This window comes from Phallusia mammillata, chromosome 7 (genome assembly GCF_965637545.1).
Source record: "Phallusia mammillata chromosome 7, kaPhaMamm4.hap1.1, whole genome shotgun sequence".
Taxonomy (NCBI): Eukaryota; Metazoa; Chordata; class Ascidiacea; order Phlebobranchia; family Ascidiidae; genus Phallusia; species Phallusia mammillata.
Genome location: NC_137258.1, coordinates 3,900,245 through 3,916,958, shown reverse-complemented (window position 1 = coordinate 3,916,958; position 16,714 = coordinate 3,900,245). Strand labels below are relative to the sequence as shown.

Here is a 16,714-nt window from a genome sequence, read left to right as displayed (position 1 = left end):
CCGACCCGCCGACCTAAAGAGGGAAATTTAAAAAGGCGCCAAAATATTTGCTCTTGAGTTCCCTCTAGCGCTACAGGGAAAACTACCTATTTGTTCACAATGAATAAAAACTTTTTGTTTGTTGCTAAAATGCAAAAAGCAACAGTAGCCTAAATATTGCTATTAGCAGTTGAAGTTTCAGTTTTGACCAAATTAAAATTTTTCGGTCAGCCAGAATCGTCAGGTTTTAGGTAACATTTTGGGTGGGAACATTAAAATCGGTGCCACCAGTCACCAGTCACTCACCAAACTTGGTCCAGTTACAGCCGCCGACGTTGATACATGTGGCCCCGAAAGTAGGCCGACTTGGAATTTTTCTAATAATGTGTATGAAACACATTGCACTTCGAGGTAAATGATATGCTTTAATATAAGATCTTGAAGCTCGTAACAACCCTGACCATTGAATTTATTGTGCATTCTTAGTTTAAACTATTACATCTTATAGGTGTATCGTATTTTCAGAGAATTTACTCGGTTTCGTGAATGGGAATTTGCTCGATTTTGTAAGCTATGCGTCTCTCCCTCGTCAGGTGTGTGGTGAGCTGTGAAAAATGTGGATAAACCAGTAGCCTATTATACACTGTGGACATGTAGCTATGTTGGAAATATCAGAGTGGGGCAGGAACTTGGCCGAATGGTCCGGCGCGCCTGACCCATATACAGACATAAAAACCCTGATCGGGATTCGTCCCCGGGAGAGTCCTGGGTTCGAACCCTGTGAAAAAAAAAAAAAAAAAAAGGAAATATCAGAGTGAGAAAGCGAAAAACAGATAACTTATGTCATTCATGACGCCATACACAGTTGCCAGTTTTACAAATGGAGTTTTCAAAAAAATGTTTATTGGGGCGTTGAGTCGCCCTTTTTGCAAAACGACATAGGCCAAATCGGAAATAGTGGTGAAATATAAAGAGAAGTCCCGAAGAAAGCATTTTAAAGTCAATCACTCAATGACTTTTCAGCCAGCAGCTAATTTGGTTGGGGCATGTTGGCCTTGTGAAGAATCGTACCAACTCAGTTGTAGCCAAGCATATAGCATAACCGTGCGTGAGATCGGTAATCTTTAAGAGGTTACATATTTTGTTAATGAGGCCATTCAAGCGCAACTCGAGAAAAATTCCCTTGCTGCTCACATTAGTGAATCATCCATCTTCGAAACCGCTCGTTTCAGTTTGTCGAAACTCCGTCAATGGTCAATTTCGCACGCCAAATCAAAAGCAGTGCTAAATACGAAAACGCGTTTTCAAGAAACAAAACTAGGCGAAGTTAAAACGTATATGTTTTCGCCTAAAAATGGCATCGTCTAAAATAGGTAAAACAGCAAAGTCTTAGTTTGGGTCAAGAGCACAATCGCACCAAGTATTATAATTTTTATGCACTATTGTTTTTCGCACTCCAGACAACAAATCAGTAATTCGTAGGCAGGCTGGCAATCACGCCTAAGGCAATGTTAAACCCCACAGAACTAAAATGATGAGAAAACACAAGTATTCTGCACTATTAGATTACGACTTCGCGTGACGTCATAAACGATTCGGTTAATTCGGTCGAAATTATTCGGCAAAATTACCGGATTTTCGGTTTCGGCCAAACCGAAAATTAGCCGATTTGGTACGTCACTAATATTTCGACCTTTCGAATTCCATAATGCGAAAACACACCAGGTAGAATATGAACACATGATTGCACATATAAACATAACATTAAAAAGACCTTCACAAAAAAACACAAACATGTACACCTCAAGCTAACCAAAAATTAGTTTTGTTTTATCGAACGTGAGCTACACTCATATCATAAATAGTGAGCATAACATCCTCAAAACGAAATGTAATTTAGTTTTTACCACACAGACTTACACCACAGGTTCTCCATTAAAAACGAGAATGAAAGCAGCGACGTAGAAAAAGGCGGGCTAAACAATTGGCATTGCTGACGCGTTGAACAAGGGTACACGAGGCTACACGAACCGAGTTGAAAAGTTCATGTGGCGGTTGTTGAAACAACTAATGCCTGTGGTGGAAACCTGAAGTATCTTAAAGGAGAACAAGCCTTTGTTACGGCATAGTGATTGTCCTATTGTCTGATCATAGGTAAAGAAAAAGCAGATACCTTAAATGGAAAAATAAACCAAAGGTTTTTATTGTTTTAAGCGCTTGTATTTAGGGTTGATTTTGTTTAGCTTAAACAATGCCATTCTGTGCATAAAACAGTCAACAAGTGTAATATAAGATATTAATTTACGTCTGCGTTTTAGCAGATACCGAGTAAGCTAGAAACAGTGTATTGGTAGGTTTCATTTAAAACAACTTGCACAAAAAAGGCTGCATCTTCACGTGCATTTCTGAACAGCATGTAGCTTTATTGATACCCATACTTGCCTTAAACAGCGTGGCGAAATGCTTATCGATGCTAGTGCTGCTGAAAACGTGGTCTAGAATAAGTTGACATCACGAACTACAGGCTATGTGGCCAGCAGTTAGTATTAGATTGCAATTGATAATAATACAGGAAATGACGTTTTCTAACGCAAATTGGCAGCGAAACTGTGAGCCCGGTTCGGCGCAATTTATGTTTTAAATCGATTTTAATGCAGTTTTACCCTTTTGGGGCATTTTCAGTCAGTTGGTGTATGCCAAGCGTTGGTAACCTTTTGATGCCACGTGTAGATTTACATGTAGTCCCAAAATGTTAATGACTCTGTATGTGATAGTGGTTCGTCCGGGGTAATTTGAATAGTAATTAGAAAGCTGGCAGTTTCGTACTTGTATAAGCTGCGTTTTCAGTGATATCATTTTAACAAACTGAAAACAAGTAATGTAACAGTTTAAACTTATAGTATAACGAATGTATTTAAAAACAAAACAGTACATTATTTTGGTGTGGCTTACAAAAATCACCTTGCCAAACTTAGCAGTTAGCACCCGTAATCATTTAACAGGCTGTTGTAAAAGTATTACGACTGTTGTAAACTGCGCATACTTGCCAGACAATGTGTACTGTTAAGTAAAAGAAAAACTTTTGTAATGTCTGCATTTGTAGATTTTTTATCTGGTAGGAAAAAAAAACTTTGGTAAGAAATCCGCTTTAGACGCAAAATGAGTTCTGTCACAAAACGTAACAATTGTCTTCACATCTGCCACATGTACATGTTTCTCGTCCACAGTCGATGCCTTAAATAAAGATAAAACAAATTAGATTTTTAAGGAAAGTTCTGAAACAAGTTTCGAATGATGTATATTGCTACGCTGGCCGACAAGGTAACAATTATTGTCCAGAAAACAAATTGTTTGACAGTCTGCGGTTAACGACTTGTTTCGTGGCAATTTATTTCGGTCTGTGAAAAGTCCCATACGGCTGCTAGTCATGCACAAAATATTTGCTGGCTGCGTTGGTGACAAAAGTACGATTTATTATAAAACAGCAAAACGTTTTCTCAAATGTAAAACATATAATGCTGCAGCGTAAAATATATCTTTGTTTGTATCAGCGCGCATGAAACGAATCGTAAACAATCAAACAGTTTCGTTTCGAAATTGGAAATATGGATTTCAAATTGGAACATACATATACACCAAACTTATACACACTGGACAAAAATACACAAAAATAATACATTATTGTTAAGCAACAATGTCAGCAACTAAATCTTTTGATTTTTTTGTCACAAAGGTTTGTGTTTTATAGATAAACCTGTTGGAATGCTCTGGATGAAAGATTTACAATTTCTTGAATTTGCAGGTTCTACTTAAATTAGAAACTAAGAATGCTATTTAAAATGGCAAAATTGGCAATAGTATTAAAACATTGCCATAATAACAGGAGTGATTTAAGTGCATTAAGAGCTTCAGTTGTTGCATGTTTTGGCTCGCAATTCACATTTCTACGGCTATACTAAACGTGGCATGTTTCATAGGCTAGCTGACGTGTCGCCCCACTTTGAGACTTAGCGTGCACTGTTACAGCAACCTATAGGTTGGTAGTTACTGCTACGAGATGAATTTTTGTGGCAAAGTGCTGTGCTCTTCTGAACAATGTCCAATGGATCTATCTGGAATTAGTATGATTAGCAAAACAGCCATAGTCACAGGAAGTAACACAGGAATCGGATATACAACTGCGTTGGATTTCGCCCGCCGAGGGTGTAAAGTTATACTAGCATGCAGGAACATGGACAAAGCAAAAGATGCAAAAAGTCGGGTAGGTCTCCCAGTATAAGTAGCCTATATTTCCGTACCACATTACCACTATGTGTTACTTTGTTTTTTGCGTCAAGGTGCACATTAACAAAATACAATACAATATGTGGTTTAGACCAAGACTTTTCAACTTAAAAATAAGCCCCAACCTTTTGGTGTTTGGTGTAACCATGTGTCGTTTTTTTTCTAAATTATGAAAAAAAAAACTATATCAATAAATATGATATTTGATATTTTATGTTATCTGAAACATAGATTCAAAACCCTAAAACGCTTAAAACTAGAATAGTGGTTTTCCTATATATTGCCAGTTTATATATACTACATCATATTTAACGATGTATCACATATACCATTTACTATATTTATAATGGATATATATTTGGCATTGGGTCCCTATCTTTTTCCTGGCACTTTATAACATGATTGTTTCTGCAAGCATAATCTAATGGGTCCCCACACATATGCATATGCGATTTGGTAACAGTAAAAATAGGGCACAATCATTGTTAGATATTTACCAATTTACTATACACATCATTTGATCTACACATATGATTGTTTTTGCAAGCAAAAACGAATGGGTCCCCACACGCGCGTTTGATTTATGGTAAACAAACATCCTGGTTATTTTTAGATTCTTAAGGAAAAACTTAACCAACTTTAGCCTTAACCCAACTTTAAAAGTTTTGTCCGTATTCTTTTTGCATCATTATTGTCATATAATTACAAAAAAACAGTAAATAAGAACAGGAAAAATACTTTTAATTTAATCGCATGCTTTGACCTTGATATTGTCGTTCAAGGTCAGTTTTTAAACACAATTTTCCAAAACTGAAAATGAGCTTGATAACTTAATAAAACGACATAGCATGGCTGCGCAAAAACAGCTGATTTGTAATCACCAACACGACTGTCTCATAAAACGTCCGTCCGGACGTCAAGCTAAGCACCCCCGCTGCATTCACCCGTCTTAATCGTAAACGAGTGAATTCTGAGCACTCCCGCTGTATTCACCGCCTTAATCGTAAACAAGTGAATTACTACCTTGAGATTTGAGACTTCTATCTAACTGACAGTGCACACATGTTATGGACTGTAAAAGTAACTATTTGTCCGATTAAGGCGATTTTTTAAATACTAAACGAATAACCTACTGCAAACAATTGTTTAACATTTCAGCACATTGGGGCTTGTATTTCTGGCCTAAAACTTATTATTTTGGGGTTTAAGGGGTAAACATGGGTGAATCCGTTTTTTTACGGATTTTTTTTTCAGCCGTTTTTAATTTTTTTCGTTTTGGGGGCCTGTGGGTGAACCGCTGGGTCGTTTGGGGTCAAACTTCAGGAGGATCAAATTCGGAACAATAACTAACATCTGTGCAAATTTGAATACATTTAAAGCACTCTTTTTTGACAAAACGCATTTAACAAACCAGCGTTAGACAGAAACGAATATTTTGGGGTTTAAGGGGTGAAAATGGGTAAATCTTTTTTTAAGGTACAAAATTCTTTGAAATACCTTATATTGCACCAAACAACAAAGCATATAACTCCTAAATGAAGTACTTTAGCAAGTATAGCCGTTTTAAAAATTTCACGTTTTGGGGGGTTGTGGGTGAACCGAGGGATCAAACGGGGTCAAAATTCACATGGACCATCTTTAGACCAATATCTATAATGTGTGTAAGTTTGAAAAAGTTTATACCATTCTTTCTTGACCAAAACGTGGGAACAAATCCGCGTTAGAAAGAAAAAAAGAAAAAAAAATATAGACAAAAACAATATGTGTCCCCTTCAGGGAAGGGGACCCATAATAAATAGCAATTAGTAACTATAAATTATTTTTCAGTTGTGTCAGTTATGTTTAGTAACATTCTTAAGACCAGACTTAGAGCAAAATGGCGGTAATTCTAGTTCTAATCTAACTTATAATTATCAACTAAGCTCTAATTCTAATCTAATTCACAGTTTTCCCCAAAACGCTAATTTATCCAACAGCATATTTAGGCATGTGATATGAACATATGCGTTTCATATTCAATGCGCACAAAACCACGTAATTAACATTACCAAACTACATTACTGAAACATGTTTTTCGGTTAAATTGGGCATTGTGATGAACAATACGATAAGTACTACCTCATTGGCTGTTGCGGCATAATACAATTTGGCAATAAAAAGGAATACAGTTTGTGTGTCAGATGAACGAGGATTATGCAAAAAAGTTCACTAACTTAGCATCATCAGATTATGGAAACCAGTATTTTCTATGAAAAAACAGTTATGCGAAAACTGAGGTAGCTGCGTAAATCGCGAAGGGCGAGTACAATTGCGATTGTCCGCCGACGTAAAATTGAGCATTACAAAAATCTCTAGTACAAATAACGGCTACATCAGCTCCGTTTGAACACATATATTAGACACGCCGAATTATATAGTTTAAAACTTGCGAATCTTTAAGTTGAAATTTGAAAAAATTATAGTTTGAAATCTAATTTAATTTATAGTTTTTGAGAAAATGGTGGTAATTCTAAAACTGAAAAAAACATCTAGTTGTCCAAGTCCGCTTGACAGCCTTGTTTATGGTTGCGGTGTTTAAACAATGAAACGCTTGTTCACAGATAGTGAAAGAGATTGACTGTCAAGAGCAGAACGTAAAAGCTATGCAACTGGATTTATCTTCATTTAACAGTGTCCGTCGATTTGCAGATGATTTTAAACGCACAGAAACAAGGCTTGACGTACTTGTAAACAATGCAGGTGATCGAAAAAGGCCATTTAATTATTTTTTCGTTTAGGATTAGCATTGAATATCTAAAAAAATAAGATCGTTAATGTATTGATGCAATTAAACGGAAGATAACACTAACAAACAATGCACAAATTTGGTCAATTATTTCTTTGTTACAAAATTGTGTGTTTTCTGTGCTTGGTCTTCGGGTCATTAAGGTAGATACAGAAAATAAAGAATGCTTACTACTCCTATTCTATTTTAACCCCCAGAAAAATACATTATTTGAGCACAAAGATACCAAACTGACTGTGTGGTAATTACCCTTAAGGGAAGAACAGTTTACCTACCTTTCCACTTACAACCAAACGAAAAAGGACAGGCATTAAGAAACACATAATCATCTTATGATTCGGTTAATATCTGTCGTGTGCGCAGTTGGCCTTCCCATACAAATTTTAGTTGGGTCGGGCTCTAGGCCGGGTTCAAACTTTGCTCAAATCGGGATTGATTCTATAGTTTGACTTCACGTTCAGCTAAAGCTCTGTCGTAATTTTATCTTGGTAAAAAATCTAACCTAACCTTCAGGCTAAATGCATACTCTGATATACAATAAATGCATCCAGCTTTTAGGTGATTAAAGTGTGACAACCCTATACTAGAATACCTTATTCATTTCAGTAACCTGTGTGTTGTGCTACATATTCAGGAGTGATGATGTGTCCGCAATCCGACACCGAAGACGGAATTGAGACGCATCTACAAGTAAATCATCTCTCACATTTTCTGCTCACAAACCTTTTGCTTGACGTTATGAAAGTGAGTTTTAAATACATAAATAACGCCGGATTACTATTAAACCGTAGAACTTGGATAATAAAAATGAACTTGGATAATAAAGATAGGCCTATAAGGATATACGTGTCCTAAACTGAAAATTACTACATAACGTTGCAAAGTTTCAGGAGGAAAAAGTTAGACAAGGATCAGTGGGTGAATTATATAAATAAACATGCTGCAGCTATACAGTGTTATAACAATATAAAGGGTGCCGACCCACTATATCCTGAAACTGGTTAAAAAGACGTTTACTGATATAGATAAAAGCATAAATCGTTTAAACTGACGATGCCTATTTATTAAGGCGAAATATATATTTCTGTTATTAAAAGAAAATTTATGCTTTTTATCTGTTTTTATGTTTACTGATGTAGATTTAAATTGGGTTTTGTATACTATTAAACGAGCTGCTCGTTTTGTGCTCTGTTGTAGAAAAGTATTTGATCTCATTTAAGACGTTGTGAGTGTTTTCTGTACAGTGAAACAGTGAAATAGGGTTTTGTATTTACAATAGGTATACGTGGCCGCAAAGGTATTCGTTTTTTCTGTAAGAATCGTTATCTGCTTACCTATAGACTCCACAAACCCAAACAAAACTTAACAGATTTTAAACGAAGTTCAATATTTTTGGTAACATTTTTAGAGTTCCTCTCCAAGCCGAATTGTTGTAGTGACCTCGGTTCTCCACAGGAACGGTTCCATACACTGGAGTGACGTTAACCTTCGTAAATGCTACAGCCAAACACAAGCATATTACCAGAGCAAGCTTATGAATGTTTTATTCGTACAACATCTGGCGAAGATTTTGGAAGGTAATACTCGCGATATTCTTGAAATTTGTCTTTGTTGGAAATCTTTTGATAGACAAAGTGATATTCCTTTTAAAGAGTATTTAAATTGACATTCTTAGTCACTAAACTATTTTAAATTTAAAAACGAAATAGAAAGAGGTTATTTACAGTTTTAGACAAAATGTGGTTCATTTCTTTGCACTGATTCTGTTTCTACTTTGTCTCAAAAAAGAGCCAAAGGCAGGTTTCAAAAGACTTGGTGCGTACTTTTGCATTCATAACGTAAAAAATTTAATACCACTCTACAGGTACTGAAGTATCAGCGTTTTCTATACATCCTGGTTTGGTGAAAACCGACATCGTTCGTCATATTCTTTCGCCTTCGGGCAACAAATTTTGGAACTGGAAGGTTCGTTTCTCAAATCTGCCGGCTGTGGACAAATTTGTGTGGAAAAGCCCGGAGGAAGGAGCTAAAGCATCAGTGTTTTGCGCGATTGCCCCAAACATTGAGGGCACATCTGGAGGTTATTACAGGTTAATATGATTTGGAACATGCAGTAGTGAGCCGAATATGCCGACCTTCATATACGTCATATGGGTATGTGTGGTGACCGGCTGATGCGGTATAACGCCTTCGGCCAGGCGTACCATGATTTATATATGAGTGTGCCTTGACCGTTGGTCTGCACTCTACATCAACGCTTCAGGGCTGTTCCAAGTTATGCATTTATGTTCATCTTGAATATACAAAAACATTACCTTTGAGCATGCATATTTGTGTAATGAAAGTAATTCCAAAGCAAAGTGTTAGGACATGTTCAAAAAAACTTAGACAAAGGCGACCCCACATAGTTGAGTTATGTCGGTTTCAAAAATTAAAAAAACAATTTCCTTGTACACTCCCATGCATTCATGTGTCGGATTTAGACTACTGCTTTCTGGTGTTTACTTTTTCAATCCATGGTATAGCATTCTTGCTAAAATGAAAGCATCAGACCAATCTTGAAATTTACTCATGTGTATTAACGGCTATCGAGAAAAAAACTGTGCATATTGTGGCAGAAACGCACCTGGTTTTCGATAGCATCTGTTGATTCGAAGTGCACAGCCAGAAGGCACGATAAGCAGTGAAACCACATAATTGCCAAAGCATACTACCCCTGAATTTACATCTATCTCATTTTCCTTTTCAGTGAATGTATTCTGCAGCGAGCAAGCAAGGCTGGAAGGTCGGAGAAAAATGCAAATCGCCTTTGGGATCTAAGCCTTGAGCTGACAGCCGCAACTTAAACAAAACTTGACACCGATTGAACAGCGCCAACTGGCGGACAGGACGAAATGATTAAGGAGACTTGTGTTGCATTACACTTTCTGTTCGTGTATAATTAAATGCTTTTAAGTTCAACGAATGCCTCAATGATAAAAAATTCTAACAAATTTGACTTAGTACATGGTCTTGGTTGGAAAACGTAAGATTTGCAGATTCCAATCAGCAACAGGCAAAAGAAAGCCTTGCAACAAAGGATGAGAAAGAAAAAAGAGAAAGATAACAAACACAACGAACAATGGTAGACAATGGGGTAGACCAGTGGTCGTCAAGTGGGGTCGCCTAAACCCCAAGTGGGGTCGCCTAAACTTTTTCTGGGGTCGCAATACGTCGCCGAATTTAATTTATTGCATTTTAAAATTGATTACAGAAAATGAAACTAATATTATGTTCTTTTAGATCGCAACTTTTTCTCTTGTTTTGTAGTACAGCTTGCTACCTCCTGTTGCAATTAAATCGTGGTAGTGGAAAAACAGAAAATGCCTTTATCGCGTAACAATGGGTTTCGACAACGTGTATTATGACTCAACACTATAAGTTTGTATTATTTAAGGTGACACCAGAACGAGTGAATAGTTATTTATGCAACGTACCCAACTATGCCAAATTTTTCTAATCCTGTTTTCAACCACGTGGCTGTGTGAAGCAGGATTTAGTGCAATGAGTGTATTAAAAACGAAACATCGTAATCGATTGGAAGTGGAGCATGACATGCGGTTGAGCTTATGCACAGTCAAGCCGTGGCTTCAAAAACTTGTGGACAGTATACAGGCGCAACCATCTCACTAACAGTGCACGTTAAATGTTGAACAATTTGACAAGTTTGTGTTCCGAAAATTGGGTTTATGTCTTAAATGAAACGCCTTAAAAACTTTTTTCGTAATGCTTTTGTATCGCCATTTTTTCGTAATACTTATGTATCGCCATATTTGTTTGTAATTATGTACAGTTTGTGTAATTGTTCTTTCGGTTCAGCATTACTTAAAACATTTTTCTCAGTGTTGAAAAAAATGGGGTCGCATGTAAATTCTGATTTCATTTTCCCTTAAATTGGGGTCGCCTATAAAAAGGTTGAAGACCACTGGGGTAGACAATACGTTTCAGAGTATAGGGTGGGCATTAGGTCAAAGCACCCGATCCGTCTGGAAGTCCCCGATTAAAATCGGCTGTGTTACGCAAATTAATACGTTTGTTATCGAGCGGGATTAGAATCTTTAGAACCTGTGTTATAACCCAGCCCGATTGCGGACGGTTTTATCGGTAATGGCAGTGAAGCATTAAAACTGTTTTTTATTGGCAAATATTGTTGAAAATCAGCAATTCCAATTGTTGGGTCAAATTTTTCAATTGTGTCGTAAATGCATGCCACTGTCTTCACATATATTAGTTTATTGCACTTGTTTGTTTTTTTACTTTGCTACACAGTATATCTGTTTCTTGTTTATTGCATTACAAATGTTTTATGTATTAAATGGCATGAACGCACAACATTTTTAAGTACGTAATATTTTTGTTCCAATTACTTTCACAAAAAAAGTTCAAATAGTACGAGTACGGCCCTTTACCAACGCAAAACAATTTTGTTGGCCCTCAAGGGAGGTTTAAGACCCCTTGCTTAATGCTTTTTTAGTCTTTCGAAAAATTCACATCGCATTTTTTGGTTCGGGTGTGCCGCCGAACATTTAAAGCTTGTATGGTGCGACGGGCGTGAAAAAAGGTTGCGGAGCACTGACTTAGCTGCATGAGTGATTTTATTTTAAAAAATGGCGGACACGGAACGTAAAGTCAGGCCCGTTTTCTCACAAATCAAAATGTGAGCTGTTAAAAATTGTATCTCACTAATTCTTATCGGTAGCGAAAATCGGTTTTAAAGTATTATGTTTTAAGTCTAAATGGTTGTTTCGTACGTATACTTCAATCTTGCTTCAAAAAGAAACGGTCCACGATTTTATTTTTACTGGGCCGGTGGCCCATGGCCCGAAACAAGTTGAAAACCACTGGTATAATGAATGTCAGTTTAGGTAGGAAATACCTTACGCTATGTATTATTCAACACGAGACGTTTTTCACCTTTTTTAGGTCAAGAATCCATAAAAAACTTCGACAAACGGTATACATCACCCTTTAAAAACGCGCACTGCAATATTTCAAAAAAAAATAAAATTGTGCTGGGTAATGTTACTAACGTGCAACATAGTAAATGTGATTACATTGAAGTGTACTGTCCCTGGTAAGGGCGCACCTGTTCAAAATACATTAAATATCATCAATTGTTCCCATAGTGCAGGGGTGGGGAACCTACTTAGTACTGCGGGCCGCATGAATTGCACAACATTTTCGGGCGGGCCAAATATTTTTTTATTTTCAAATTCCGTGTAAAAATACCCAAAGCACAGTGGTTTATATTTTATCGCTCCAGATTTGATTTTTTCTTTGCTGCTACATGTTTGCAACAAACAAGGCATACAACTTTATCACTTATTTCGACCAAAAAATAGTTTGTCCATTCTTTCTGGAAAACCTCTAGCTCCATTACCGATCTGTCTTTTTTTTCTCTTTTTTAAGGATCGCACGCTACTAGCACGAAAACCAATTTAAAACTAATACCACATGGGAAATGATTTGTTGTTGCAAGGAGAGGCAATCGAGTGACTGTTTCGTCACAATTGTAGCAATTGGTAGAATGTATAGCATTCTTTATGGAAGTTTAACGTATTGCAAATAAATTACCAATAATGTAGAAGTCATTTCAAGGAAATATTTGTACATGAACATTTTATTGTTTGTTTTTGTGATGCTACCGTATGTTGTAGACTTTAATAAAATTGTGACGGGGGCAAGCGGTCGCAAGCGACGCCAACTTTTTTAAGTAGACTTTAATTACTTGCATTCGGCGTGCATTATTACGCTCAAATGTTATAACCCAAAGTATAATTTAATTTGGACAATTTATTCCGCGTTTATGTATTTTTTTTTCCCGTACCCGCTGTATTATTTGGGACACAATATGTCATTCATGGGGGTCTATCGCGTAACAATGGGTTGGCCAACTGTTTTATGTAGATTTTGTGTCGCAAATTTTCGGTTTTCTTAATCATTAGATTGTGACACGAGGTACTAAAAGACCAAGCTTGCACTATGCCGAAATGTAACCAAATTGACATAATACACCAGCTTTCTGTTACGACACGTCGGGAGTTGCTAAGCGAATATGGATTAAGTACCATTATCAGAAAGTTAAACAAACACAAGACAGGACAGACGCCGAAAGCTTTAGACAACCCACGGACTACGCAATGAGGTTCCATGTCGTCTACGCCCAACTAGACAAACAAAACTTAAATCACCAAGTTGGTTCGATCACGAGGCAGTGCACGCACTCGCTAATTTGTGGAACAGGGAGCAATTTATTATTAGCCATTATTGATACAGAACACAGGTACAGCACAAAATTACAAAGGGTAACCAAGTGGGCGTGGATGATGTTTGTAGTATTGGCAACTACTAATGCCGCAACACTAAAACAACTTGGATGTGATTGGATTTGGGGCAATGGTCTTTGTGAAGGGGGACACACTACACATACACAGCGGAATACATCTTGCATTACACATTTGGCATGCATGCTGTACACTTAAGACTACATTTTTAAAATGTGGCAAAAGATGCTGAGCTGTGAAATGTGTGAACCTGGTTTAATTAGTTCTTACCGAAAGCAGCAGTACTATTATAGTAAAATGAATTTCTTTTTGACCAAGAAAGTCAGTGCAGTTAACTGTACTTACATACAAGGCTTAGTTCTGAATAAAAAGGGTATGAGGAAGCAGGAACAAACAATGTCCGCAGAAACCAAATAAGCCAGTCGGAAGAGGGAGAAGATTGCAAGTTCACAACAAAAATCAAAGTCTACTAAGCTATTGTGGTTGAAGTGAACTGGTACCAACTGTGTTTACAAAATACAAGTGTCTTTTTGTCAAGTGTGGCATCCTCACACATGATGCCAGACAATACTTAAAACTTAATTTTCTGTAAATTACTCAGGGTCACATGCATCATCTCCTTGCTGTGGGTCAGGGTCAGAGGTCCACAACTAAAACAGTGCAACAGTTAGTTTAGTTGATTTTTTTAAGACTAACATATTTAGTAAATGAGGACGTACTGTTAAGTTGTCTCTTAGGAGTTGCATGATCAGTGTGCTATCTTTGTAAGAATCCTCCGAGAGCTGATCCAGTTCGGCAATTGCATCATCAAAAGCCTACAACAGAGTTACAAAGCTTATGCAACAGGTTGATGTGGTGTATAGCAGATGGAAACTAGCTTACAGTTTTTGCCAATGCACATGCTTTCTCAGGGCTGTTTCTGATCTCATAGAAAAAAACTGAATAGTTCAGGGCAAGGCCCAAGCGGATAGGGTGTGTTGGGTTCATATGTATCTTGCAAAGGTCAAAGGCTCTGTTGTAGGCATCATTGGATTGCTCAATAACACCTAAAAAGTATAAGTAAAGTATATGGAAAAAAGCTTTACACTTATATACTTGTCTGTGTAAGTCATGACAAAATTTTGTTTATTCTTTTACCTCTGAATGGTGATTTGTTTATACAATACTATTCTTGGTGCCAATTTATACTATACCTTCTTTATCGTCTCCAAAAGCTACTTCAGCAATATATCGAAGATAGTCGCCCTTCATTTTCAAATAGAAGACTGCTCCTTCAGCTTCGTTTTTTGAGGCATCTTCTGGTACTGGTTTAATCAAATACTTATTCAGCAAGGTAAGAACATCATCACAAATAGTGTGCAACTCTTTTTCAATCTGTTAAAAAAAGATTAATGTAAGTAAACTAAGACTTTCAACACATTTTCAGTTTACCTTTTCTCTGTATTGTTTTGCCATATCTTGTTTGGCTGCATCATTATCTGCTTTTTGCTCTATGGATGAAATAACCCTCCAAGACGAACGTCTAGCTCCAACGACATTTTTAAATGCTACAGAGAGTAGATTTCTTTCCTACAAAACAAATGTTCAAGCAACAAAAGCATTAATTTTTAAAAAAATGTCAGAGTGTGCATGTATAGAAGTGTATTCTGTAAATTTGCTCAAGACTCCACCCAAACCAGCAATACTCTTGTTTTATCAAGTAAAAAAGTAATATGAAGGAGTTTATGAGGGAGCACTTTTGCATGGAGTACATCATCTTTCGGTCATTAACTTCAGGTTTCATTTGACTACAATATATAATACATATTCAACTGAACAATGTCTCGGTTGTTTAAAAAAGTTAAACCCAGTGAGGTAAAATTCTGATATGATTTACAAAGTAGGGAGTATAGGTACACCCAGTGGTGGGATTCAATTTTTTGTCAGCCGGTTCTATCACAAAAGTCATATTTTTCAGCCAGTTCTGTTACAAAATCTTAATTCTAACCGGTTCGCTGATCTCTTTTTCTGAGACGGTCCTATAGAACCAGTGCAAACCGGCTGAATCCCACCACTGGGTACACCATAATGCCCTTGTGCAAAAGTAAGAGAAGTTCTGTAATAAATCCAAACCTTGCAAAAACTAATGTACACTTCTTAAGGTACCAATGATGCACACTTCTTAATGTAAATAATGTACACTTCTTGAGGTGGGAAAAAAATTGTAAAAGGAAGACTTGTAGTACATAAGATCACATAAAATACAATTTGTGTGCCTTGAAGGCCTAAAAGTCTGTTTTCTTTGTTTATCTTGTACTTAAACCACAAGTCAAGAATATTGTTCAGGGGAAAATGTTTGCCAATTGCTTGAATTATTTCTCTTGAAAAATCAACATCAAAAGCGTATTGGTCCAGCTTAAGTTTACATAAAATTTAAAGCCATAGCAAAGAATCTTGTGTACCTTACTATAGGGCCAGTTTTATCAAAAACACAATCGGCAACTGGTTGTATTACAACTACATTAACACATAACGCAAAGCGCGACAGCCTTAACCATAGCTCGCATCGCCACAAAAAGGCATATGGGCGGTGTCTGGCCAACGCAATTGACACCTTTAAAACAAGGACATAAGAATTTTTTAGACAGATTTACGTTTGGGACCCAATCATACAAGTATGCACCATCTATTTTATCCATATTCGGTAAAATACATTTGAGGATCGTAAAGATATAAAGCGGATATGATTTGACCTCTTGCGAGTGGTGGCGCAAGGCTGAGGCGGGTAACAAGATTTTGTGACCAAAAATGGTAATGTACGCATTTATGGGACACTTTTCATTTGAAGATAAATAGTATGTACTAACCTCTGTGCTCAGGGTGCTTTCATGACTTATAACGACCTCCCTCATGTCGTTTGACATGTCATCGTACCTTTCGGCTTGCTCAGCGAGCTTTGCCTTATCAATCAGGGGTTTACTTGCTTCACTCATCTTATTTTTTGGTATGCAGATGTCAAATTTTTAATTGGCTAAATTCTAAACACAAAACAGCCTAAAAAATAAATGTTACTTCCAACAATCACTCAAATTATACTTCACATCACCTTCCCTTCCCGAAATCAAACTCACACATTCTCAGCTTTTCATTTCTCGTCCGGTGAGCGAAAAACATAGTATCACTCCGCAACTGTATTTGTCACAATTTACGTTTTTAACCATTTCTTTTTACACAATTGTACTACATTTTGATTTCAATATGTAACTAGAACAAAATTTCTCTTTAAAATAACCTAGTTTTAATGCATTTTTTTGTAGGCACCCGTTTAAATAAATATTCATCCGCGTAACGTAATTATGTTTCA

General features: G+C 36.8%; 2 protein-coding genes across 2 annotated transcripts; one reads left to right on the top strand and one right to left on the bottom strand.

The window, feature by feature from the left end:
* The first annotated feature begins 3,961 nt into the window (after positions 1 to 3,961).
* LOC145238208 (retinol dehydrogenase 11-like) lies at positions 3,962 to 10,009 on the top strand. Its single transcript, XM_080101298.1, has 6 exons — positions 3,962 to 4,240; positions 6,864 to 7,002; positions 7,683 to 7,792; positions 8,457 to 8,625; positions 8,913 to 9,138; positions 9,798 to 10,009. The coding sequence occupies exons 1-6, from the start codon at positions 4,037 to 4,039 to the stop codon at positions 9,892 to 9,894; spliced, it is 945 nt and encodes a 314-aa protein (XP_079957424.1). The 5' UTR covers positions 3,962 to 4,036; the 3' UTR covers positions 9,895 to 10,009.
* Positions 10,010 to 13,318: 3,309 nt separating this feature from the next.
* On the bottom strand, positions 13,319 to 16,463 carry LOC145238209 (14-3-3 protein zeta-like). The gene is made up of 6 exons (XM_080101300.1): positions 16,218 to 16,463; positions 14,803 to 14,940; positions 14,565 to 14,745; positions 14,254 to 14,417; positions 14,091 to 14,186; positions 13,319 to 14,021 (listed from the first exon to the last, which is right to left on the bottom strand). The coding sequence occupies exons 1-6, from the start codon at positions 16,341 to 16,343 to the stop codon at positions 13,965 to 13,967; spliced, it is 762 nt and encodes a 253-aa protein (XP_079957426.1). The 5' UTR covers positions 16,344 to 16,463; the 3' UTR covers positions 13,319 to 13,964.
* Between the last annotated feature and the right edge of the window lie 251 nt (positions 16,464 to 16,714).

Coding starts and splice junctions, on each gene's coding strand:
- LOC145238208 (XM_080101298.1), top strand. CDS start 4,037: ATGAATTTTTGTGGCAAAGTGCTGTGCTCTTCTGAACAATGTCCAATG. Junction 4,241..6,863: donor CAAAAGATGCAAAAAGTCGG/GTAGGTCTCCCA, acceptor GCTTGTTCACAG/ATAGTGAAAGAGATTGACTG. Junction 9,139..9,797: donor ACATCTGGAGGTTATTACAG/GTTAATATGATT, acceptor TTTCCTTTTCAG/TGAATGTATTCTGCAGCGAG.
- LOC145238209 (XM_080101300.1), bottom strand. CDS start 16,343: ATGAGTGAAGCAAGTAAACCCCTGATTGATAAGGCAAAGCTCGCTGAG. Junction 14,941..16,217: donor AAAGCACCCTGAGCACAGAG/GTTAGTACATAC, acceptor TTTGTTTTGTAG/GAAAGAAATCTACTCTCTGT. Junction 14,418..14,564: donor TTTTGGAGACGATAAAGAAG/GTATAGTATAAA, acceptor TATACTTTTTAG/GTGTTATTGAGCAATCCAAT.